We start from the raw sequence: 25,679 nt of genomic DNA, 5'->3' as shown, positions 1-25,679 counted from the left end.
AAAATAGCCGTTCTATAGTCTTTGCTTAGTGCAAGACTTCATACATTTGTAATCTTTTATTGATTATTGTATTCTAAAGGTTCGCCGTTGTAATTGTACGATGCTTCGCCTACTGTTATTTTCAATTTACAAATGTTTTAAACATTTCAAATATCTAGTTTTCCGGTATATCTCGCAACAATTTAATGAACCTACTTATGATCCATCAGTGAAAAGCTTTATAGCTAGCTAGCTCCTGAATTGAATAATGCATCAGAATTACAGTGTTTGTAAAGGCATGACCATGAGAAAAAGAATCCTATTATTGAACTTAAATGACAAAATGGTGATGTAGGTGTCTACATTAGAAGCCATATAATGGAAGTCCATACAATTAGAGTGACCGCTTAGGGGCCTCTGAGAATTAGAAGATTTAGATAAGAAAGGAGAAGGCGGCAATGCTTCATCCATGCAAATTTCCAAAAGTAAAATTGGATCTATTAGGTAGAAAAATCTTATAGAATCTAGTTTCTTTTCATTTCTATTTTCAACATCAAAGATCTTGTCATATACTGATGAAAAATAGTACTAGTTGCAATAAGTAGTGTCTAGAAATACATGACATTAAGTTCTGGAATCTCCAAAACAGTGTTCAAAGACAGCTAACAGGATACCACTCTCCTCCAAATTAAAACCAATTGACAATATTAGCCATGTTCAAATAAAAGTCCAAGCCAAATATGTCAATAGCTTTTGTTAAACCTTGAAAGGTATTGCTAACTCATGCAATTGATGTCTAGAAATCTTGAAATGTCTAAGCCAACAACAATGCACAACATTGATGTGCAATTGCTTGTAGATCAGTGAAGCTTGAAATTGTCTAGGAAAGTTCTATGAGATATCATTGATTCACACAAAAAGTTAACCAAAACCACATGATGTTAGTTTGGCAAGTAGGCACTCAACCAAACCCTCAACCAACCCCTCATGTGTTGCACCAATTCAAAGTTGTTGGTATTATCAAATTAGGCATACTAAGCATTCTTCAATCGCTAAAATTAGTTGTTCCTACCATAATTGCCCCATAACCTTTATACCAGCCCAAACTCAACACATCAGATGATCAAATGAAACATTAACAATTTATCAGATTCTATAAATCCTTCGAAGGGTCGAAGATTGGTCACAAGAAGAAGAAGAAAATACATGGCCCAATAGGTCCTATCAATCACGCCCAAGGCCTACAGCAAGATGGAGGCTGGATCGACTAAGCGAAAACCCAATCTCTAGCACTTTATGCCTTATTATTCAATCCTGACTTCATAATCATATCCAAACAATATAGCCCAACCATTTGTCTTAAGATACCTCTGCAAAAATATAGGAACAACAGATCTTACATGAATCTTATAATTAGAAACCACGTAATTGTTAGTTAATAAAATCTTCTTGAGTATTCTAAGCTTTGTACATCTCGAGGAGCAATATCTCAGAAAGATTTCTTGTTTGTTCATTGAGTGGCATATGTGAGAACGATGATGCAAAATTTTATGAGTGATATAGATTATATCATTCTAAATAAAAACCATGGACATTTGTAAAGATCTTGAATCCTTAATGCATAATCATCCTTTTTCTCCATAGTCTTTGGAATGCTTCTTCAAGCATTTCTTTCTTTCTTTCTCTCCTTTTTCTTTGGCTCACATCTTACATGACTGTGCTATACATATTTGTTGCCGCCAAAATCCAATCTGACGGAGTTAGATGAGTTAGTGAATTGCGAGTGGTCAATTTCTACTTGGATCGGCCTGTTCGGACCGATCTGTTCAAAGCAGTTTGCTTGGAGGTGAAAATCCAAACTGCAAACAAGAGAAAAAATACCGAAGATTGCCATACTTGATTTCGTAAAAAATTCTCCAATGCCTAAGTTAGATTGTATTTTGAGGAACAATAGAGATCTATATAGAGTGGAGCAAGAGAAAAAAAAGACTTCGTTGCCCGAAAAGAGCAGAGATATATTATAAGCGTTGGTCATACAATAATTGATCATCATGCGAGACGAGTTGTAATTATCATGCAACGTGCCTCATGAATGTGTAAGCTAATATGGTCGGTTGATCTGATCGATCACAAGCCGACAAATCCAGGCTACATCAATTTCCTTCTGTGATCTTTTCTATAAAACCCAAGAAACTGCAAAACCGGACTTAACATTGCCGTATCTAGTTTGCGTTGTCTTACTTCTGGTAATTTTCATTGAAAAATTCCAAGAAATATCAAAATGCTAGTCTTACGTTTGCCATAAGTGTCCTGGAATGAGTTATCTTGCTATAAATCAAGAATCGACGAACTCTCTATTCGGTGTGGTAAAAGGAAAACTGTGTTTGTGAAAAGAGCTAATAACCTGCCTCTTGGCTAAGATTCAAGGTAGAGGTAACAACCAAATCATGGTAGCCGCCCCATTAGGCCCATTGGACCTTGCCACTTGCCTTTGAAGGCCAAGCCCATTCGGAAAAGAAACCAAGTACCCGACCCACACCACGCTCACTAAATAATAGGGCAGAACGGGATTTCCATCAACTAGAGTCTCAACACGCGTCCAAAACCAAAGGCTACGATGCTATCGATCGAGAGAGGAAGAAGGCTCGTGCCAAAGACTTAAGTGGGGGCGAGTCTCCTCTCTCGCCGACTCACCCTCGCCCATGGACGACACCGACGAGCTCGAAATCCTCGTCTCCAACCAACGCCGCGAACTCATGTCCGCCCGGATTGCCGAGTCCGACCTCGACCTCGCCTTCCGCCTTCAGATGGAGGAGGCCATGGCCGCCTCCCTCGCCGTCCTCCCCTCCCACTCCTCTTCCTCCTCCTCCGGCCCACGGCCGCCGCCACCTCCGCCCCCCTCCGGCGATGAAGACGACGAGATCTCCCAGGTCATGGCCCTCCAAGCCCTAGAACTCGAACGCTTCCACCAAGAGAGACGAGACAGTGAGCATTGCCAGGCCGAGTTCCGCCGCATAGCCGAGGATCTCCGCCGCCGCACCCACGACGAGCGCTTCGCCCGCGAGATCGTCCACATCTCGGACAAAGAATGGGAGGAGTGGGGGGACGAATTCGAGCGGCCGATCGAGGCGGTTCGCAACGAGGAGGAGCCGCCGTTCCGGCTTTACTTTAAGGGCATGACGAGCCGGGACTCTGTGAGGGGGAGGTGGCTCCAGCTTTCCGCCATTGCGGCGGCGGTCTGCGATCCCCAGGACAACCTCTTACTCAAAATCCAGAAGCCGATGCCGACGGCTGGCCGGGAAGTTTTTGAGGTCAAGGCGTTGATCGAGGGGCTTAGTGCGGCTCTGTCTTTGGGCATCAAGAGGATCGATGTGTTCTGTGACTATAGAACTCTATTTAATCACGTGAGACATCTGCACTGCTATGTTCTTGATGATTTTCTGATTTAGACTTGGTGGGGTTTTGATGGATGATCATCTAATCCGGAGTTCTTGATTCGTGAAACCCTAATGTATAGCTTGGATAGCTATATATTTTGTGATTAGGTTATCTCGTCAAGTTAGGTTATGGATTTTCCCTCCGGAGTTTCAATATTTAGAAGAATTTGTTGATTAAAGTTGTGGTTTATCAGCTGTATATATTTCCCATCTTTCTTCAAAAATAGGTCAAATCATCTCATTAAAGATATCTTTTCTTGGTCTCTTTCATGATTGTAAAGATGCCATTTAGATAGGGTTGAAAATGGTATTCCATGGTGTCACTTGGAACATTGCATGTGGCTGCACCTTGAATGGGTATAGTGTGGTTTATTTACTTTGATCTTCTTGATTATGACTTTTCTTTTTTCCGTGACAAAGTGTTTTGGATCAGTTTTGGAAGTTCCGATTGAAAATTGATATCTACAAGGTCATTTCTAAGTCTGCATATTCTCCCTACCAAAGTTCACCGTCTCAATACCGAACACCGTACCGGTACTACACTAGTATAGTATCTATAAGGTATAGATTTTTTTACATACTGAGTGCCGGTACACCATCCGTACCGGATACTAGTACTGAATTGGTACAGTACGATATACCCTATACCATCTGATTTGGGTTGGTACGGTATATCTTGCTCCCTACATTGTTATAGCCATACCCTCCCGCTAAATTTGCAACTCTTTCTAGTAAATTGTTTTTTTACTCGGTGCAAGAAAAATTTAGGCATTTTATATTCACTATTCAAGGGATACGATTCCTAAACATCATCATCAAGTTTTGATTGATAATCTTAGATCATGAAGTAATGTTGTAAACATCTATTCATAACAAGGCAGTTGTTATCTCATTTATTTGAAGAGCCCAGTATGTTACAAATTAATTGAAATAGTCTGTTAGATGCTTATGTCTAAACTATTTTTCTGCCTGTTCATTTCTCCCATTATGCACTCATATAATTGTCTGATGTATAAACTACATAATTATTAGTTTTGGGGCTTTTTTGGTATTCTCATGGTAACAACTCATGCACAAAGCTCTAAATATACACGCTTGTGTATACTGATTTGTCAAAAAATTCTGATGCGTGCTCATGCAAAGAAATATCCTCTATTAACTCATGACATTGTCATTTTTTTTCAGATTACAGGGAGATGGTTTGTGAGACAGAACAAGGTTGCAAACATAATCAATCAAGCAACATTGCTGCAAGGGAAATTCGAAAGATGTCAAATTTTCTTGCTTCCACGATGCCATATCAAGTTTGTGTACAGATTAGCAAGGGATGTGATAGATTCTCAGATCAACAAAAATGTTGAGTTGGGTGGCAATCAAAATCTGAAGGAGACTTGCAAGATCTGTCTAGAAGTTACAGATCCTCCTCAAATGTTTGTTGTTGGTGGTTGTTTGCACTGCTTTTGCTATTCCTGTATGAAACAACATGTGGAAGTTAAGTTACTTCATGCAATGCTCCCTGGTTGCCCACATGATGGCTGCAATACTAGGCTTGATGTGGAGAGTTCCAGGAAATTTTTGTCACCTAAATTACTAGATATTATGGTCCAGCGCATAAAGGAAGCATCAATTCCTCCAAGAGAGAGAATTTATTGCCCATACCCAATGTGCTCAGCTCTGATGTCAACAAGTGAAGCAATACACCCTCAGCAGGTTGCTTCTTCTAAGCAATTCATTGATACATCTGGACTTAGAAAATGTATTAAATGCACTGGCCTTTTCTGTATCAACTGTAAGGTTCCATGGCACGAGAAAATGTCATGCTTTGAGTATAAAAGGTTAAATCCAAACCCCACTGCAGAGGATTCAAAGTTACAGTCCCTTGCAAAACAGAAGTTGTGGCGCCAATGTGTGAAATGTAACCATATGATTGAACTAGCAGAAGGTTGTTTCCATATGACTTGCAGGTATTTTATTTAATGCTTTCTTCTCTCCATGTCTGTTATTCGCAGTCATTATCAGTAGTTCTATAGTTCTTACTCTATAACAGGGGTCACTATTTGGTGTTTTCTTGTTTCCATAACATGTGTTTATTCTATAAAGTTGAAATGCCAATTTTACGGGAGAACCTTGATTATATAGGTTTCATGGTACTACTTTTACCCAAAACACCAACCTTGATCAACAAACCTTGTCCAGTCTACATAAATCAGATACAAAATCAATGTATGATCATTCATATTTTGGAGAAAGTGTTACCACCAACCTCAACCTGAAATCCACTCACTAAAGCAGCGCATTGTTCATGGCGGAAAAGGCATCTTTTGATGAGAGTAGCCTACTATGAAAAGCAGACCATTTGGTGGTTGGAGAACGAACATTCTCCCCTGCCCAAGAAAATAAGGAATAAAAGGGGAAGACTAGCCTTCCTGGTCAGATGGTTAAAGCTCATCACAAAGCAACCTTAGTGGTTCCTCTGGACATGAAAAGAACCTAGATGACGAGGGAAGACAGCGTTTAGTAGTGGAAATAGCATTCATTTCTAAGGCATAGATCGAAACAATATTATGGAATATGTTGAAACTCATAATGAGATGTATACTGTATATGTATTCATTTCTCTTGCTTTCCTGTAAAGAGAATTCTTACTTTTCTGATCTATTTGCCCATGTCTTTGAAATATGCTTGTGTTTATTGATTAGATGGCATATACTTTATCACTCCTTTACATTAGTAATCATCCTTGTTGCACTGCATTCAGGTAACTTCATGACCGGTAATTACTTCTCTTCAATTAAAATTTTGCTTCACTATGAAGGCTATTTTCAATCGTTCATATTTCTTTAAAAATTAGTGGAATTTAGGAGTGTCCTGCCTGTCGTGCAGCTTCTGTTAATATCAGTAACTTCAGTGTTTCAGTTTGCTTAGCATTTTTCAAATTCATATTATGATGTTTCTCTTATTAAGTTTGTCCTTATCTTTTGTCACGATTCCTTTTTTGGTAAGTTGATTTATAAAATGTTGGGCATAGGTGGTCTGAAATAAATTACTTTACATTTTTCAATTTAAGAGATGCTAAAATCTCCATGCTGCAGCAACTTCTTTCTATGCATGTTAGTCCATGCTCCATATCAAGGCTTAGACATGTTGCCCTCTTGGATATTTGAATGTGTAACACTTAGTTGACCTTGTCTTATAAAACTATCTTCAAGTGAATGGGCTGCTCAAAGGTTAACTCAATATATCAGGGAATCCGTGCAAGAAGTTTCAGTTATTTGTTAGTTGCAAGAATTTTTCTGTCCCTGGCTTGCTCATTTTTCATGGGCAATGTATACGTTGGTTGAATGGCATCTTCTTGCTTGCGTATGATTGTTATATGCTCCACATGATTCTTCAAATTCATCTCTAACATCTGTGATAGCATAAACAAGTAAATGTATCTAGATGGAGAATTACTGTCGAGAATGGAGATCTTGACCAGATGCCTAGCTGTGATCCTCCTCCTCCTCCTCCTCTGAGTGATGAAAAGGCCTTTGAATTTGTCTGCTTGCTTCTTCGATGTACCACTTATTGAAGACCAGGTCAACCCTGGTAAGAGTTCAGGTTGTTATGAGATAAAAAAGTGGGAGTGGGATAACAAAATATCTTTCATTTATATGAAAATTCAACTATTTAAGTCATATGTAAATCTGAATCTTGTACAAATTAGAAGTTGTATTACATATATCTCAAATTTTTAATCTCTGATCAAGGGTGGTTGTTTTGTTAAGGGTATACATGTATGTATGTATCAGGTTTTGACAGTGTGCTTGTCAGAATTCCTTGTTTCCTTTCCAATTTGATTTTTAATTTTTTCCCTTAAGTGCCAGGCTATAATTTTATTGGGATTTTTTATTTCTTCTCCACATGATTGCTTCATTCTCATATAACCTACTAAAAATGCATGCGCTGTCAGATTTATGGATTTGTCTGACATGCTTGGATTGGTTCATTTTGACAGTGTGCTTGTCAGAATTCCTTGTTTGCTTTTCCAATTTGAATTTTAATTTTTCCCCTTAAGTGGTAGGCTATAATTTTATTGGGATTTTTCTTTTCTTCTCCAAAATTATCTTTTTGCGATTACTTCATTCTCATATATTATAACCTAATAAAAGTGCATGCACTGTCAGATTTATGGATTCGTTTTTTGCTAGCCCCTTTTCACTAGTGTTTTCGACCAAGGGAAATTTGTTTGTCTTGTTTTGCAGGTGTGGTTATGAATTCTGCTATACCTGTGGGGCTGAATGGAAGGACAAAAAGGCTACGTGTTCCTGCCCATTGTGGGATGAGGGCTACATTTGGTATGATGATAGTGAAGACGAGGACTCAGAAGACTTTTATGATGATGATGACAATTATGATTATGATGATGAGGATGATGATTACGAGGATGATTATGGCCACCATTGATAAGGTTGCACTTTTCATTTATTTCACCCACCTGTGTGTGCAGAAGCTCATCACTGCACTTCTTTCTGTTAAACTTGGAATCTGAACTTTTGAAACTTTGCTTTTGAGAAAGCTCATATATAGCCATCAGTTGGCCTGAATGTGAAGAAACTCTTCAATGTTGATAACTCTAAATTTATCATTAAATGTTTTTTTGCTTGGATCGCAACTTGAGCACTATGGGAGCCATCATAGCACTAGGCAGCTCTCATACGAGACCCACCATTGATGTCTTTCTATGTACATTTTGCCAACAAGTATGTTCTGCTGCTTAGAGTTGTGAAGTTCAACGCCAGAAAATAGGTATGGCTGTGGCCTGTGGATCCTTGTGACCTCTCAACTATTTCGAAGAGCTTTGAAGGGTTTTAGCCTTAACTTTTAGGCACTTGAAACCGTTCTGAATCCTTCGGGATTTAAAAAGTTATGCATCATCCTTTCAGCTAGTGACTTTCTGACTAAATTTTGGGTTCTACCGGCCTAGTGACTTTCTGTATTTATTATACCATGATAAAAAATATGATGGAACCCAGAAATAACCCCCTCCATCAATGATTTATAGATCAGCTTAGAAAGGAGCCCAACTTCACAGGTAACTATGAAGTATGTACACAGAAGAAAAGTTTTTCGGGGGCAAAAAAAAATAAAAAGCACAAAACTGTCTATCCAGCCAATCATACTTCAATAGCAGATGTGGCTTTCTACCTGAAAAAATAAAAAACAAAAAGACTCACGGTACAAAATTAGTGGCTCTCTGCCACAGGCCCACAGAAGTAACCAAATTTCTGCAAACAACTAACACATCAACAAGAGTACCTATTCATATGAAACCTGTTTTGCAATAGTAGCTCCATTGCCCAGGCTATTCCTGTCTTCCCGTAAAGGAAGACATCAGTAGATGGCTTAACCAGAACCAGCCATCCGTTTCTCGTGCAACTGCTCGCCAGCCATATGCTCGCTTTTGTCCATTGCCTTCTTTGCTAGCTCGTAGCCAGCAAAATTCATTGCACCAAGAGGTGCAATCCAGAAGAACCTGGGCACAGCTCCCTTAAATAGCCCACTGGGACCCTCTTTACGAAGAATGGAGAACGCCACCATTTGCATCGAGATTGGCCGGCCCTGAGGGGCGGTCATCATCCTTGTCTTCATCACATCAAAAGGAGTTGTGATGACGGCAGCAAGCCCACCAGACAAAGCCCCCACAATGACAGTCTCCCAAGGTTCCAAGTCTCGGTTTAGAAGATTCTGTGCAGCCTTTAGAAAGAGTCAAAGCCAATAGTCAATTTACGTCCAAGCTTTTATAAATAGAAAAACTGTACTGGTGGTGGGGAGCACTACAGAAAACTATATCATACAATTAGTGAAATACCACATGGAGGTTGATGTTAGAGAAAGCTTGACATTACTGACAGTGTTTGCACAAAACTTTGCCATTCCTTGCTCTTATTTTTCACTTTTCTGAAAGCAAGAAATCTTTGCTGCCAAAAGTTCTTAAGGTTTTACAAACAATTTAAAAAGGAAAGGAGTTGGATCATATATATTCGTACAGTCCTGTTCAATTTTCGTCTTGGATTTTTGAAAACAGAAACAGAAAACAAACGCAGCACCAAATGGAGCCATTTTCTTATCCATGGGCTACAGTAAGTTATAATGCATTACATTGAATAACTGCATGCTACATTCAAATGTCATATAAATTTACATGAATTTGTTGACAAACATTTTTATTCAGATAAGCATTATTGACTAATACCCAGGTATGTATCCACAAGCTCTATAAACAGTGCCTGTAATCAACAGAAGGCAAATTGCAGCCTGGTTCAAGTTGGAACAAAAGGAAACATCATATCAGATTGAGGATTTCTGGTTGTTTGGAATTTTTACTTTCTGGGAAATTTAGTTCCATGAATCCTACAGAAAATAAGTCATGCATATATGAATTGTCCAGAAAATGATAGATAAAGCTAAATAGGCAAATAAAATGGCAAATTTTGGTTGAGGATTTCTGACTGTCTGGAATATTTTTTTCCTTCTGGGACATTTAATTCTGGGAATCCTACAGCAAATCTATCAACTAGGCATGTCGAAAACCTGTACTCCAGTCAGTCAGAAGCCTCTAATCAAATTTCAACTGCAAGAAAGGAATCTTTAATAGGGCATTACTCAGTCATGTTAATTCAGGGTCCTCGACCTAACATTCAGCATTTTTTTATACAAAGTGGCTATGCCTTAGGACTCGAACTCATGCTATTGCACTTGTCAGCCCAAGCCTTTACCATTGCACCAAGCAATGCCCCTTAATAAAGGAATCATTAACATCAAGGAATAACATATATAGTATTCATATAGGACTAATGGCTACCTTTTTAGCTTCTGCATAGAGACCCATGCCTGCGACATAGAATGGGACCTCACGGCAAAGTGTTGCACCTGTGCCTCGAAAGAAACCTTTGAGACCATCTTGGCGCATGGTACCCACAATTGCTTCTCCTACATTGTCAAAGATGCCTGCTTGTAACCGTTGCTTTAAAACCTCACAAGGAATTCGAACAGCTGTTCCCAGGATTGTGCTGCAGAAGGATGACAAGGATTGCACCTACATGAGAATATACATGTCTCATTTACAGAACCTGCATCATGTGAGACTACTTTATCTCAAATTCTAAGCTGTCCCATTTCACAGCCTTGATGAAACAAACAGGAGTCTTCAATTTTACAAATTCATGCAGCAATAGTGTTCTTGATTATGTCCTGTATAGGGTGCATTATGATGGGAAAGGTAGTTTCAGTGAATATGAAGAGAATCCAATGGTTATGCAACTTCATAATAAAAAAATAAAACTATATGGCTACAAAGCTACCAAATGAAGATTGACAACAGTTAACATGCTGAAAGAATTTACAGCAGCTCATGGGTAGATATCCAACTTTTCCATAAGAATGGCTGCAAATATGTTATACAAACAAATACATACAAATGTACATGCTTTAATTTACCTGGAAATCTGGAAGTGTTGGGGCAACATTTATTAATACTAGCTTGCTTGCCTCAAAGATACCAGTCCTCAACCCGTGGCTGCCAGTGAAAACAGAGCTGAGTGCTACAGAAGCTCAAAGCTGTTAATAGTGGGAAACAGAATGCTAACCTTGAAAATTGCCCAAGAATAGCAGGGATGGAACCTCTATATAATCCCTGAAGCCCAATTTGCGGGAGCTTTGATATGAGTTCTGGGAAAGAAAGAGTTGATGCTTGTACACGTGTCTGATAAAACCACAAATTCATTATATTGGGAACATCTACCAAATAAAATTCCACATATTAAAATGAAATGAAGCAACAAACTATCAGAACTGCACCAGCATAGCATTCAAAAGATACAATTCCTTCGACTTATTACTTGGTTGGCAGAAATGTCTGCTATTTCTTTTATTTTTTTCCTGCTCATGGCAGGGTATTAGAATTTTGAAGAAGCTATATTTATTATGAGATCAATGCAAGGTCGAGAGGCTTTCTTTTTTGTATTCTAAGATGATAAAATGGGGCATGGACAAAAGAAAATACTATCTCATTCCATCAATTAGGTGAATCATGTGAATAGCATTGCCTTGATAATCAGCACCATGATTTTTCCAGATTGAACATATATGAGTCATGAAATAAAAAATTGAATAATATAAATGGCCTTTTAATTTTTCTGCATACTATATTATCATTGAATTACTGCAATTTATCCCCCCCCCCCCCCCCCCAAGGGACAATATATATATTACACGTCCGTGTAGGTCAAACCATGTATATGCAGCATTAAACACAAAAACCCTTCTCTTGAAGTGACCCCCATCAAATTACAGAGGATTACATATTAAGAGTGTTTCAGTGTGATTTACATTATGCAGACAGTTTTCACCCACGTGTTTGTAGGTTTAGCCCAATTAAAAGTTTAAATCTGTCATATATAACAACAACGTATAGGTTTCAGCATGTTTCAGGAAGGAACAGGATTCCAAGATTCTTGTTTTCTTCTTTTACTGAACCAACCGTGCCCCCCCCCTTCTCCCACTAGAAATTTGAGGTAAAACAAATCAGAGGAACTCTGTCCTTTCCTGGATAAGATCAGTAAACATCACGTGTAAACTCAACTTGCTATCGGATCAATAAATATCAACACAGTTGATATATTCTGCTGTTCTCTAGAGTACTAAAAAAGCACCATGCAACATAACCATAAAAAATAAAAATAACATAACACAGAATTCAAGTTCAAAACTTCCCTGTCATTTAGATCAATTGGTAATGCAGCACACTTTTCACCAAGACATGACTGCATTTCATTTGGTCACTTAAATACCCAAAAAATAAATAATGCTACATGTATGTGCATGTCGGGTGGCTGAGAGGGCACCTTAATTGTATCGATGGGATGCATCACAGAAGTAGAAAGTGCACAAGCAAGACCTCCTGCCAAAGCAGACTTGAGAACATTTTCAGCAGATATTTCCACAGGTGGAGGAACAGCCACAAGTGTAGCAGCTTCGAACCAGATACTCCTGTACATAATATCCAAGATGAGCATCAAGTTAAAAAGAACAAAACGACTATCAACTAATTATTCCCTTGAGAGATGTAACAGATAATAATGAGTTAGACTCTGATTCCAATATGCACATACATATAACTTTTATATTAAAGTAATGGATGGATGGATATACGTATCAAGAATTATGATAAAAAATAAAATGAAGCCACTCCTTCAACTTGAGAATTTTTCTTTCATAAAACATATGATAACATAAAAATATTCCGAGATATATCTAAAAGGATCAAATATGTTATCCATTTTCTCAGAAATACAGATCAAAAGTAAGAAGCTACAAACGGCAAGAGGAAGCAGCTATGCAGTGCATATTCTGTTTATCAAGTATCTTCATATACAGGCATCTACTACCTGATGAATTTTCTATTTACAGCTTATCATACTTCTTGTAAAACTGTTACCAAATTTAAGTTCAAGTCAGTCAGTTTCTTAGTTTTTTCTGTTTAACAACATTCTTACATGTCACTGACCACAAAGCAAACAGCTAATGACAGGTTCACGATCATTTTGCTAAGTGGTCCAGAAAAACCTTTCACCATCTGAATACATCATTCTTAGCAAGACAGGTCAGGCATGTTAGTCTTACTTAGCAACACATGCAAAAAACAGAACCATCCCATTGAAGTGATTCATGCTTCATTATATAAGAAATCCAGTATTTATAATCTTTCACAAGAAACCAGGACTTGCTGTATCCACAGGTAGATATTTCTTAGGGGCAACAATAAAAACAAAAAAGAAGTCCTTGAAAGAGTGGCAAGTAAGTTCAACCATGAACCACTGGTATGAATTTGTTGACAAGGATTACAAGCCAATCTGCAGCTGAAGCCTTGAGCCTTAAAGATGTTATTAGATTGAGATGAGATTTAATATATCACAATAATGAGACAGATTAAAAAAATATGGAAACATAAACAAGATCATCGGCTACTATACTTTTTCAAGAAGCTTTTTTAATTTCAAGAACAACAATACGACAAAAATCAGAGCTCCAGAAGCAATAATTTATTGTCCATTAGCTCTTCGTTCACCATATAAAATGTTCTTAAAGATAATAGCTTGATTTAACCATACCGAGGATCATCTTCAAGCCTCTCTGAAGGAAGCAGAAGCATAAAATTACGGAAATGGCTGTATGAAATGGATCCTTCAGTATCTGCATTCAGATAACGCAACATAGCAACAGCATTATCTTCATTAGCAGGAAGGCCTGCACTTCTGAGCGATGTCAAGATTTGATTTTTTTGAAGTGTTCCAGACTTGCTTAGACAGAGGGTTGTGTAAGCTCTAAGCATGGTCGGCTCCTTCTGCTCCATCAAGGACAAAAACTGTTTCCACCCAATTGACTTCGAAAATATGTTGCTTCTAGTACGGCGTAGAAAATCTCTAGCATATTTTTTTGGCAGCCTTCTCTTTCTCATTGCAATTTCAAGGTCTTCAACAGTTACCTGACCATCACCATCTCTATCCAACTCCTCAAAAAAACGCTTTCCTGTAGAATTTTTAATTTCACCATTACAAGACGAAACATATTCAGCCTATTAAATAACCATCAAAAAGAAGCAGTATGTAAGATGGTTCACAGATTAGCTAAGGGTGTAGAGAAATATGTGCAGTTTCTCATTGAAAAATAAGTGCCAACAAAGTTGATGAAGTACCTTTTCCTAATCACGTTACTAACTTTAGCTGGCATTCAGATTTTAAAACAATGAAACTTTTCCTTTGATATACTCTGTCAACCTTTTGACGTCTGTAGAATACATAAGGCGAAGAAATTTGTAATTTGTTAGCAATAATGATGTTTTCTGCTTTCATTTTTCTTGTACAAGGGAGAAAAATTTAGAACTTCTTGTCCCAACGTCTGATTTGTAACTTGAGGGATGGAAGAAAAAGGATACACTCATCTGCTTTGAAGTTAAGGGTAAACACTATCCAAACACTTCAAATTTTGGCTTTTCTTTTGACATGTCCTGACACTTTGACACCTAGAAACCTCATGATACTACTTAACACTTTCATTCTAACAAATCATGATATCATCAAATTTTTACATTATCAACTTTTGGCATTCATACCTTGAAACTTCAAGTCTAATATAACATTTTGCAAACATTTGGCCAATTCTATCGAATTATTAAGAAGTTATCCTAACAAATTATACATTATTTACATACACTTATAGACATTTACAAACACATTATACAATGTGAATGATCCCAATGTCCAATTTCTGAAGGTTCATGTGTCCAACTCTATGGGACACTTGGACAATTGACTTCTACATGTCCAGGTAACATTGTTGACTCATTCATATATATAATTCTAGTCAACGTTCTGTCATTTCATGCTTTTGCATGCAGGCTAGCCAACAAATTGAAGAAAATTTTGAGGAAAAAAATTTAGATAAAAGGGAAGGGGCTTGATGCCAGGAGTTAATAGCACATTTCTAAGTAGGTTAAAGCATCTTCAAGAGAAAAAAGGCAGGTCCTGACATCAGAAGTGCTAGAAACATTAACCTAACCATGTTAGGTAATTGGCTTTGAACTTTGAAGAGAAATTGTATGGAGGAAATTCCTCAGGCTAATGGGGAGAATGTGTAGTCAGTTCAATATGGTAAAGGTTTAAAAAAGGCTTCAGACGTGGTCCTACGATGCTAGAGTTTCTACGATGGTAGAGTTTATTTTCCCTGGGACTTTCTTCAATGCTTTCAATAGTTTAAGGACTGTTTGCGGTGAGACAAGATGAAGATGGAACATCCTTTTAGATTATCAATCTAAGAGAACATTACCGAAGCTGAGGAAGTGGCATAAGCATGACTTCCTTTTGCTATTTTCTCACTGTTAGGGATATACGCTCTAGCATCCAAAATTTGGTTTCAAAATCTATATTTCATTGTAAATGCAGATGCTTCTTTTCTTGTCATTATAAAACCTTTGACTCAAGAACCTTTTAAAGGGGAAGGTGGCATCTATATTTCATTGCAATTTTTATCTCGTAGAGGATAATCTAAATGTGCTGATTATTTCTCTTTTTTCGACAGAACCTAGCAGACTTTCTGGCTTTTTATTGAATACTTCTTAGGCCCTGTTTGGGGGAGCTTTTGGAGGGCCAAAAAGCACTTTCTGGCCCTCCAAAAGTACTTTTAGATAAAAAATGGTATTTGGTAAAATTTTCAGAAAGTTGTTTCAGCTTTTGTGGGAAGCTGAAAACAGCTTTTGGGGAGAAGCTCCAATTTGGAGCTTTCCAAAAATGATGTTTTCAGCTTTGTCAGGAAGCTGTTTTTTGGACCAAAATACCCCTATTTAAATCACACTTTTTTCCCCAAAACCCTCATCCCGCCTCTTCCCCTCTCTCACCCATCCTCTCCCTCTCCCTCTCCCTCTCCCTCTCTATCTTCTTCTTCCTCTCAACGCCACCGCCTCTGTTCCTTCTTCCTCTTCTTTTTTTTTTTCTTTTTTTTTTTGTTTTGGAAGCTCGTGGCTACCCACGGTGGCAGCCACCATGTCGGCCACCACCCATGGCCGGCTACCCCTCTATATTTCAATGAAATAAAATAATAAATAAATAAATAAATAAAATAAAAAAATAATGAGTGAGTGGCAAATAATCTGATCTAAATAAATAAATCAATCAATAAATAAAAATATTAGTAATTATTTAACCAATTTTATCACCTAGCTAGAAAATTTGTTAGAAAAATAAATGGTCATTAGAAGGATGAAAAATTAATTTACACTAATAATTATAATATTTTATATATTTATTATTGTATTATACTATAAATAAAATATTATATTACATTATATCATAATGCATTGATATGTTATGTTAAATAATTTAATATTATACTAAATTATTATTCTATAATACATAATGTTATAGTACTATATTATAATAATATTATATTACATTACATTAATATTATACTATATCATATATTTATATATTTATATATATTATATTTTATTATGCTCTGTTATATAATACTGGTAATATCCTTTATGGTCATTTTGTCACACAAAAGTACTTTCTCAATTTGTTTACCAAATACATGTTAAAGTGCCACAGCACTTTAAAAATGTAGTTACCAAACAACAAACAGCTTTTGATAAACGCTCTACTTCCAACAACTCTACTTTCAAAAGCTCTCTTCCCCAAACATGGCCTTAGCCTTTCTCAATCACAACTTATCTCCATGAGATTGGGGTTCAAGTGTTAAAACATAAAAATCATCGATTACAGATAATAGTGTTTTGTGAAGACCCAACAACAATGCAACAATAAGATTTTTGAAGGCAAAACCTCAGGTATCATGGATCTTACACTGGAAATCAAGTCAATGGAAGAATTGGGCATCTATTGTGCTCTTGGAAGGTGAGGTTGTAACTGATAGCAGTATTCAACATACAAATTTTTGACACTTTGTGCCAGCAGTTATTTTTTTTTTTTTGTTGTCATTTTCTTTCTTAAAACTATGCCCATGAATAGGCACATTGGTTTTCTAAATGTTGCTTCTTTTATTGATAATTTCATTAGCACTTGAAAAATTCAATATAATCATAGAATATGCATCATCTGATGCTACCACATCCAGCAGACTTTTCTAAAGAAAAACACTTTCATGATATACATTTCCATGCTGCTTGAATATGCATCATCCCAGGCTCTGCCGAACCGAGCCAAACCGCTCGGTTCAGGCAGTACCGAGCCGACGCGGTGTGAAACCGGATCGGTTCGGCAATCCTATTCGGTTCCGGCCGGTTCACACCGAGTCAATCCGGTTTCAAACCGGGTTGGGTATGGCGTTATTGCCACTGCCAACTTATGCCTTTTAAAGACATCAGGTGGCATTGGGAATGTTCGAAAAGGCCTTCCCAACACAATTTGAAAGTGGCTCCATCGTTTCCTCTTCCCAAAAAATTCACAAACAACACCGATTCAGGCTATCAGAAAAAAAAATTCAAGGCCAAAAAAGGTGGGCTTTCTCTCTTCTATCTCATTTTTTTCCTTTTTTCGGAAGAAGAGACTTGAAAAAATAGCTTAAAAATTGCAAAATAAAAAAGATCATGCCAATTTTTTTGATTTGGGCTTGATTTTTTTATATGTTGTAGATCTATGGATGATGTACATGTTGACATAAAAATTTTAAATTTTTAGATTATATATAATTTTTAAAAATTAAAAATATATATTTGGATTAAAAAAGGATAGTTTTTAAAAGTAAATAAAAAATATAAAATATATAATCAGAAACGTATTTAGGGGCATGCAAGTTACTATCCATAAAAATTTGGTGTTCATTCATTTAAGTTTTGATGTGATCATGCGCATAGTAACTTAAGCCTAAATTTGAAAAAATGAAGAATAGCCTTTGATGCATGCCCAAAGGCCTAAAAAAATATATATAGCATACATTATTAGGTTCTACATGAATCTAAGCTGAAATTAATTTTTTTTAAATATTAATATTTAAAATTTATTTTTAAATTCAAAAAATAATGTAAAATATATAAATAATTCCAAAAATTAGAAAAAAATTAGTAGTACGTATTATATAATTCAAAAGTAATTTCTGAGGTAGAAATCATATTTTTTTTAAATTTATGATATTTAAACATATTTTTAAATTTAAAAAATTATTAGAAATATATAAATAAATAAATAAGAAAAATTAGGGTTATGTATTAAATAAATTTGATGTATTTTTTAAAGTAAAAAAATTATCTTCGTCGTAAATTAATTTTGCTATTTTTAAATAATTGATAAACTAACGTACTTGATAAACCTGCAGGACCCAAAGCATGATATTGGCTGGGATTATGGGCAAATGCTCTTGGGTCGGCACCATTGAAAGTGCAACCGGTGCAACTGGTGTAACACAGAGTTCAAAGAAGAAAGGGTAACTAAGTTGAAGCAATACTTAGCTGGTGGTTACCCCAACGCATCTATGTGCTGGAAATGTCCATATGAGGTTTGCCAGCTTATGAATAAGCACTTCGCTGATTTTAGAGTAGCAAACGAGAGAGTTGTCAAGAAAAAGGCGAAGGTGGACCATCGAGCCGCAAAGCCACCTTTCTATCACTCCAGGGAGTCAGAGGAGATGTCCACTCCAGCTGACAAGGAGGCACAAATCCAAGAACCATGCAAGCGAGCCTGGATGATCAGTGGCAATAGGATAAGGTGGCCAGGCATAAGGCTTGATTTGGGCCCTCGTACTATGAGTTGGGCTCCGATTCTGCAAGCAGCAGGCCAGATCTAGAGTTCAGAAGGACTACCTCAGTCATAAAGGCCATCAGCAGAGGCGATGGCCAGATTGCATCTATGCTGGAGGCTTTTGGCAGCAGAAAGAAGTCATCCAGAGATATTCCACCAGCAGGAGCAATCTATAATTTAGATTCACATGTCTTCCTCAGTAGAGATTCAAAACGGCAGAGGATTGACTTAATGCTGAAGAAGGATAAGAAGGATATGTGACATGCTATTGGATCCTGGATCCACTTCAGCCATATTTCAACAAATGTGATAGACAATACGTACTACAGATCTGCAATTTCTGCCATACAGGCTGCTGGTCCTGGTGTAGATCCTCCAAGTCCGAAGGACATCTACAGTGAGCTTCTTAATAGTAATAAAGAGGAGCTAGATAAATGGATTGCCTCCTACAAGAGCAAGTGATCCATATATGGACTGATTGTAATGTGTGATGGTTTGATTGGTCCTACCAGGCAGAGCATAAACTTTCCGACATACGGTGATACAAAAATTTTCTTCTACAACTCAAATTGATGCTTCTGATCATGTGCATGACGCTGCGTACATCCTCAAACTGATAAAGAAGGTGATTGATCAAGTAGGAGAAGAGAATGTTGTGCAGGTCATCACTCATAATAGGCCACAATATAAGACCATCAGAGAGATCTTGATGGTGATGACCATATATTTTCTGGACCCCATTTGCTGCATATTGTATCGACCTCATGTTGATGGACATTGCGAAGATTCGTAGGATGCATCAGACAGTGGAGATAGCTCAAACCATCCCCAGACATTTATAACCATACGTGGGTCCTTTCACTGATGAGGTATGTAAGGAAAAAGATCTTAAGACTAAGAGTCACACGGTTTGCTACCAACTACGTTGCACTTGATAGCCTTCTTGAAAAGAAAGCAACCCTACATCAGATATTTGTCAGTCCTGAATGGTAGAAAAGTAGATATGCAAGGGCCGGCACTGAAGGAGCAGTGTTGAAGGCTTCATGATGAGGCAAACATTCTAGCAGCAAGCTACTGCGATAGTGAAGGCTATTAAACCATTGTATGAAGTGCTTCAGACCGTGGATAGCGAGAGGTACCCCCCATATGGACTTTCTGTATCACATGATGGAGAGGGCAAAAATCCAGATCATCGAGGTAGATCCGATGCATGCCCAGAAGTACATCGACATTATTGAGCGGCGGTGGGACTATCAGATGGGTAGAGACTTGCATCTAGCAGGTAAACAAGAACAATGAAAATTAGACTGCTCCTTTACTTATTTAATTTTACTAAGGCAATAACAAACTCTATGTGCAGCATACTACCTAAATTTTTGGTTCCAATACATTGTACCTGGAATCAATATGGATGACAAACTTCTGGCCGCTCTCCGTAATGTGATTTACAAGATGGAGTTAGATCCAAAAGTCGTAGCCCTATGTCTAGAAGAGGTAAGTTAACTTAAGTGATATGTATAAGTTAACTGATATATTCTATTATTAATATAGTACAACATGGTTCTTTTTCACAGATCAAAATATCTAGAGAGGGCAGCGACAGCTTTGGAGTATCGACGATATCGTAAGTAAGAAAAGTATGAATTCAAATATGTTACACATCAGAAGAATATTTACCTGGCATTAAATGGTTACTAATATGGTACTATCTTATATGTAATTTTCTTCAATATTTTTGCAACTGAATGGTAGATTCATTTTGGGTTGTCCGAAAAAATCTTAAAAGGCTAGCTATCCAGATCCTCTCCTAGACGGTTTTCTCGAATGGATATGAGCGCAATTGGTCCACCTTCGCCCTCATCCACAACAAGTAGAGGAACTGTTTGACACAAAAGCACCTCAACGAGCTTGTATATGTTCACCACAATTTGAGATTGAGGCTGAAGTGCATTCAAAAAAAAGTGAAGCTCAAGTATACGGATCCGATCCATAGTGATTTCATTGATGATAAGGATGATCCTATGATCAGATGGCTTGTGGGCCAGCAGCAGGAGTCGGAGCTTGATGAGCGAGAATCGCCTCCATGACCAGCCAGTTTCGTAGCCAGCGAGACTAGGATTGATGTAGGGCAATGGGCTGAGCGCAATATTCTACGCGTTCTTCCAGCTAATCAGTCACAACCATAGGAGAGCCAGTCACCACATACTCCTTATCCGAGACATCCTCTCAAAGATATGATCGAGAGATGCTTAGACAAGGCCACTACGCTATCCAGTCGACTCGGTCAGAAGAGCGACATACATTCTCTCAGTATAACCGGGCAGAGAGGGGCACGAAGGGTAAAAAGGCAGCTGCCCAGCATGCCAGAAAGAAAAACAAAAAGCACGTGCAGCCCCAATGGAGAATGTGAAGGAGTCTGTACACTCAAATTCAGAGACCAGAAGTAGCAGCGATGACAGTTCTGGTGGTCATAGATCTACCGGCCAGAGAGAAAATGGAGGATAGAAGATTACTGTTTATGAGACAGTCGCAGGATAGTCTTCAATTCACCGGTGAGTCACAGTTTACGCATACTATAAAAGATAGGGACCACGATGCACGATCTGACAGAGCCCGCGAGAATACAATTGCAAATAGAAGACGGACTCCTCGAGATCATTCAGGAGGACACGATGTAGCTGCAAATGACCTCGCACGTTGAGTAGGACCCATAAATGTATCAGGTTCCGAATTGTATACTAGATCCTATTACCCGCAGCCACAGACAGCCAATGACTCACACAAATACAGATATGGATATAGTGTAGCTAAGGCATCTTTTAGTAGCTACTATCCTATGCAGTTCGAAACATTTTATGGATCGAATTTTGCTGCTAGCATATTCGGACGGGCCCCTCCACAACCATATTATCAACTAAAGGACATCTCTTAAAATCAGAGCTTAAGCGAGAGATCCGAGAGTGCTTACAACCCTGCACGCGTTTCTTATGGGATGAACGTATAAGACTACAATGTCACTTGGTTAGAGAGGTGGGCTGATGTGCCTCCTGACTATGCTGATGATCCGAATATCTATAAGAGACATCGCCACTCGATTCGATTTTAAATATCGGTATGTATGCTGGACTTTAAATATATGTAATTGATTGTATTATTTTTTAATTTTCATGTCACTACTTGATTTAAGAATATTTTATGTTGTTTATTTTATGATTTGTATCATTTTTTAATTTTCATGCCACATCCAGCAAATTCTTCTTAAAAAAAGCACTTTCATGACATACATTTCCATGCTGCTTCCTACATGTAGGTCTCATTCACAAGAAAAGCATACTCTTGCATCTTATTAGACTCCATGGAAAATTGACAGTGAAAGAAGAAAATAAATGCATATTAGAAATAAATAAGGGCATATGAACGTCAGTAATTTAAATCGGCATGGCATACATGCAACCCAAGATTTAAAGTGCCAATTGGCACTGATCATCATGTACCATAATACTGCCTTATCAACACATAAAAGAGGCATGTCGGGCTGCATGCTGGTACTTGCCTAACATGCCAGTGTGTATCAAGCACTGACATGAAATTGTGTGCTAGTGACAGGCCAGGGCAACATTAGCATGCACCACCTTTATAATTATGCATATGGAAATGTAATAGTGGAAGGTGGACAAATTTGATCTCCAATGCTCAATGACAGCAAGGTCTAACAGTCTGACCTTTATGTTCATGTCACGGTGGTCATAGCCTAGAAGCTTGGATTATACTTCATAATATGTTGTACTTCTGATTGTAACTCCGGCAACTATTAGTCATAACATTCCCCGATTACTTCAGACTTTTGTTGCTGTCTCCAACTTATTTTGTCACAACTGTGGCCTGGAATTAATGATATTAGATACTTGGATATGTTTTGATTAGCTTCCTTGATTCTTTAAACTTCAAAAATCTGTGTTGATAGATGTGGGAGCGGGATATACAGGTATTCATATGATAGTAGGTACTTGGATATGTTTTGATTAGCTTTCCTTGATTCTTTAAACTGCTTAGAAAATCCATATTGACAGATGTGGGCACTATTCATGTTCATAGGAATCATAATCTTGGGATGAGTGTCCTGACCATCTAATTCCAGCACGACTAAGGAAACTTGTCCAAAATTTCTTCCTTTCAAGATACTCAATATCATCAGATAAATTTTTATGTACTTACATGTTTTCGGTAAACATCTTCTCGAGTCTTAAACTTCTTTTAAAGCTAAGAAATTTGCTTGATCTCTACCTTTTTCTGATTTGTCAAACTCTTAAAATGATAAAGATAAAGCACTTCTTTTCTTACAAAACTAACATAGTTATCGGCTTGTACAAATTGATAAACAGATGGACTCTATAATCTAAAGTCTGCCAAATTACACATTTTATAGACGTGTGGGATTCCAACAATCATGTCCCATACTCATGAGACCTCCCGGAATAAAATTCCTAAAGCTTGATTCTCGTTGGTATTTCTGGAGTCGTCTATGTTTTGGCTGGAAACGAACATTTTCACCATGAAACTATCATGTCCTTTGTTCCAATTGGGACTCTTGATCATTAGTTTATTATCTAATACTATCCCGACACTTTTCCTAATTTTATTGAGCTTTGTCGCTATGCATGAACACTTGTCTGTATCCCATAATCATTAGAACATCAAATTCTACATGATAAAACATTAACGACAAGCAGGAAAAAGCTGTGACACCATAAAATTAATGCAAAGACAAATACATCAAATCTCAACGCTAGAAGTTAGATTCTCATGGAATTATAAAGGAAAAAGTGAAATAAGTATATCTACCTTCGGCCTCAGTGTACCGGAAGAAGTCCTGGACTGAGAATAGTTTCTTCTTATCAGGATGATCTGTTGACGACGACTTCCCCAGCTGAGGAATGAACTCGATCAACTCAGTCAAGGAAACAGTTGATAGCGTCGACTTGAGACGCTCGACATTTGATAATGGAATATTGAGCAATCCACTAGCAAAATTGTGCGGCGAACTGCTCTCAGTTTCTTCCCTGTCACCACTGGAGGCACGACCCTCGCCCTCTTCCTTTGCCGAAGGCGTCGCCCCTGCCAAACTCCCCGGTGCCCCTCCTACCCTTGCAAACCTCATACTTGAGAGGAACCCATCAAAATCAGCTTTCTTCCCATCGATTAGACCCTTGATTACGTTCATATAATCGAACTGAGGAGGTGGACGCCCGCAGCTCTTCGAACTTTTCTCATGGCAATGCAGATCGAACATGTGGAGATTTTGAACCAAACTTTCGAATGCAAAGGAGAGAAGCAATTCAAGAGATAACGTATCCCTATCCTCCGAAGCCGGATCCTTAGACTTACGCCAGAACACAATCTTCTGTGGTCCTCTCCTTCTAGGCTTAACATGCATCGGATCGGCAAAGGGGTCATCTTCTTGGCCGCACTGCTTCCCGAAACACTTCTTGGCGGATTTGAACGGGCTCGGGAAGACCTGCAAGAAACTGTTGAACAAGAGAGACCAGGTCATCGCAAAATGCAAGCAATTGGCACACGATCCATCCCCGTCTCCTTCGCTTGCCTCTTTCTTGGACGCCTCGCCCTTCCGGCCGCCGGCTCCGGCATTCCCACCGGAAGATTTAGGGAAGAGCGCTCCGAAAAAAGACTTGATTGGGATCTTGATGGCCGCAGAGCCCGTCTTCCTCTCATCCAGCACAGCGACGGCGACCACCGCATCACGGCCTGGCTGCTTCTTCGCCGATCCATGAAAAACATCCAAGAACTCGCCGTTCTTGGCCTCGTTTCTTCTTGAATTCAGCCAATGGGACTCGAGATCCTTGGCGGCGCGCAAGAACCCGGACTCGAGAGGTGAGAAGGCATCGCGGACGGCGTGGAGGAAGGATTCCACCGGATCGTCGCCGGAAACCATGGCGCGAACCCTATAGATGATCGGATACCGGGCAGCTCGCCGGCGGGACGCGATCGCATAATTTGCCGGAGGTCCAACTGGCGGAATGGAAACCCTAGAGCGATCTCGAAGCAGAGCAGACGACGGAGAGGAGCCAAGAAAGAGGAGAGAGAATGTGAGGTCCTGCGGGTATCGATACAAGCGAGTGAGCTTTTGGGTGCGGCAAAATATTGGGTGAGAATATCAATGCATTCGTTGTTTACAAGGGACCGAGATCGGAACTAGCTATGAGAAGAGTGGGGCTCACCTGCATTCTTTTTCTTTCCGTTAGTTCTTAGTCGCATTTTGTGGATCCTTTTGCGAGTCTCTTTATCCTTTCGCTTTGGTAGGGAGGGATGGGTGGATAACGCCGAGATAAAGCTGTAGTGGGTCGACCAGGGGACGCGCCACGTAGATTCCCGATCGAGAAAGGTTATGTGGTGAGATTTTTAAAGTACTCTCGGAATAACGGAACAAGGACGTGTGTCCAAAACTTACATACAGCCTAGTATTTATGATCTCCAATATATATATTTTTTTTTTTGAGATTTATGTTCGCTATATATCCAATAATATATAAAATCAATACATACATCTAATTAAATTAATAATATTGATAAAACTATTTACTTTATTAAAAAATTGATTAAAAAGAATGATGCGCACAGCTAATCATTCTTGATGAGGAAGTTTGGTGTGATATATTTTTCTCGAACTTCAAAAAAAATAAAAACAAAGCAAAAAAATATAGAACTGTGAAATTTATCTTCACCTTCACTTTTTTTTCCTGAATTGAAGGCCAACTATTTTTTATTAAGATTATTTCAGTTATTTTAAATTTTTTAGATATAATATTTGAATTTTATTTAAAATTAATGATTTGACTAATACTATCTTAAATTATGAATTAAAGTATTGAATACAAATAAACCTCTTAAAAAATAAATATAATTTTTCAAATAATTAGATGTAAATATAATTTATTTCTAATCTTAAAAAAATAAT

The 25,679-nt window shown here is 38.1% G+C and overlaps 2 protein-coding genes across 5 annotated transcripts; one reads left to right on the top strand and one right to left on the bottom strand.

The window, feature by feature from the left end:
- Positions 1 to 2,562: 2,562 nt before the first annotated feature.
- On the top strand, positions 2,563 to 8,070 carry LOC103702868 (E3 ubiquitin-protein ligase RSL1). 2 transcript variants are annotated; one of them, XM_008785493.6, is made up of 3 exons: positions 2,563 to 3,383; positions 4,602 to 5,380; positions 7,661 to 8,070. In XM_008785493.6, the coding sequence occupies exons 1-3, from the start codon at positions 2,682 to 2,684 to the stop codon at positions 7,860 to 7,862; spliced, it is 1,683 nt and encodes a 560-aa protein (XP_008783715.3). In that variant the 5' UTR covers positions 2,563 to 2,681; the 3' UTR covers positions 7,863 to 8,070. The 2 variants fall into 2 exon arrangements, 1 of the variants encoding a protein (XP_008783715.3); XR_015968408.2 differs by having other exon boundaries at positions 2,568 to 3,383; positions 4,602 to 7,004.
- Positions 8,071 to 8,423: 353 nt separating this feature from the next.
- On the bottom strand, positions 8,424 to 24,924 carry LOC103702869 (uncharacterized). 3 transcript variants are annotated; one of them, XM_008785494.6, is made up of 7 exons: positions 23,549 to 24,924; positions 13,568 to 13,985; positions 12,302 to 12,446; positions 11,045 to 11,160; positions 10,896 to 10,974; positions 10,261 to 10,494; positions 8,424 to 9,152 (listed from the first exon to the last, which is right to left on the bottom strand). In XM_008785494.6, exons 1-7 carry the CDS (start codon positions 24,654 to 24,656, stop codon positions 8,802 to 8,804), a joined length of 2,451 nt encoding a protein of 816 aa, XP_008783716.1. In that variant the 5' UTR covers positions 24,657 to 24,924; the 3' UTR covers positions 8,424 to 8,801. The 3 variants fall into 3 exon arrangements, with proteins under 3 accessions (XP_008783716.1, XP_008783718.1, XP_008783717.1); XM_008785496.6 differs by lacking the exon at positions 8,424 to 9,152 and adding an exon at positions 9,535 to 9,809 and having other exon boundaries at positions 23,549 to 24,841; XM_008785495.6 differs by lacking the exon at positions 8,424 to 9,152 and adding an exon at positions 9,535 to 9,713 and having other exon boundaries at positions 23,549 to 24,841.
- Between the last annotated feature and the right edge of the window lie 755 nt (positions 24,925 to 25,679).

Source organism: Phoenix dactylifera, chromosome 8 (assembly GCF_051530095.1).
Source record: "Phoenix dactylifera cultivar Ajwa chromosome 8, Ajwa_hap1_PhDact_Kaust_v1.1, whole genome shotgun sequence".
NCBI lineage: Eukaryota > Viridiplantae > Streptophyta > Magnoliopsida > Arecales > Arecaceae > Phoenix > Phoenix dactylifera.
This window is presented reverse-complemented; position numbering and strand designations above follow the sequence as displayed.

What these genes read in the sequence shown, in the direction of transcription:
- LOC103702868 (XM_008785493.6), top strand. Translation starts at nt 2,682, where the DNA reads ATGGACGACACCGACGAGCTCGAAATCCTCGTCTCCAACCAACGCCGC. An exon ending in ATAGAACTCTATTTAATCAC is followed by an intron (nt 3,384 to 4,601) that starts GTGAGACATCTG and finishes ATTTTTTTTCAG; the next exon opens with ATTACAGGGAGATGGTTTGT. An exon ending in TGTTTCCATATGACTTGCAG is followed by an intron (nt 5,381 to 7,660) that starts GTATTTTATTTA and finishes CTTGTTTTGCAG; the next exon opens with GTGTGGTTATGAATTCTGCT.
- LOC103702869 (XM_008785494.6), bottom strand. Translation starts at nt 24,656, where the DNA reads ATGGTTTCCGGCGACGATCCGGTGGAATCCTTCCTCCACGCCGTCCGC. An exon ending in ATCCCATCGATACAATTAAG is followed by an intron (nt 11,161 to 12,301) that starts GTGCCCTCTCAG and finishes TGGTTTTATCAG; the next exon opens with ACACGTGTACAAGCATCAAC. An exon ending in ATTCTTGGGCAATTTTCAAG is followed by an intron (nt 10,975 to 11,044) that starts GTTAGCATTCTG and finishes TTTCACTGGCAG; the next exon opens with CCACGGGTTGAGGACTGGTA.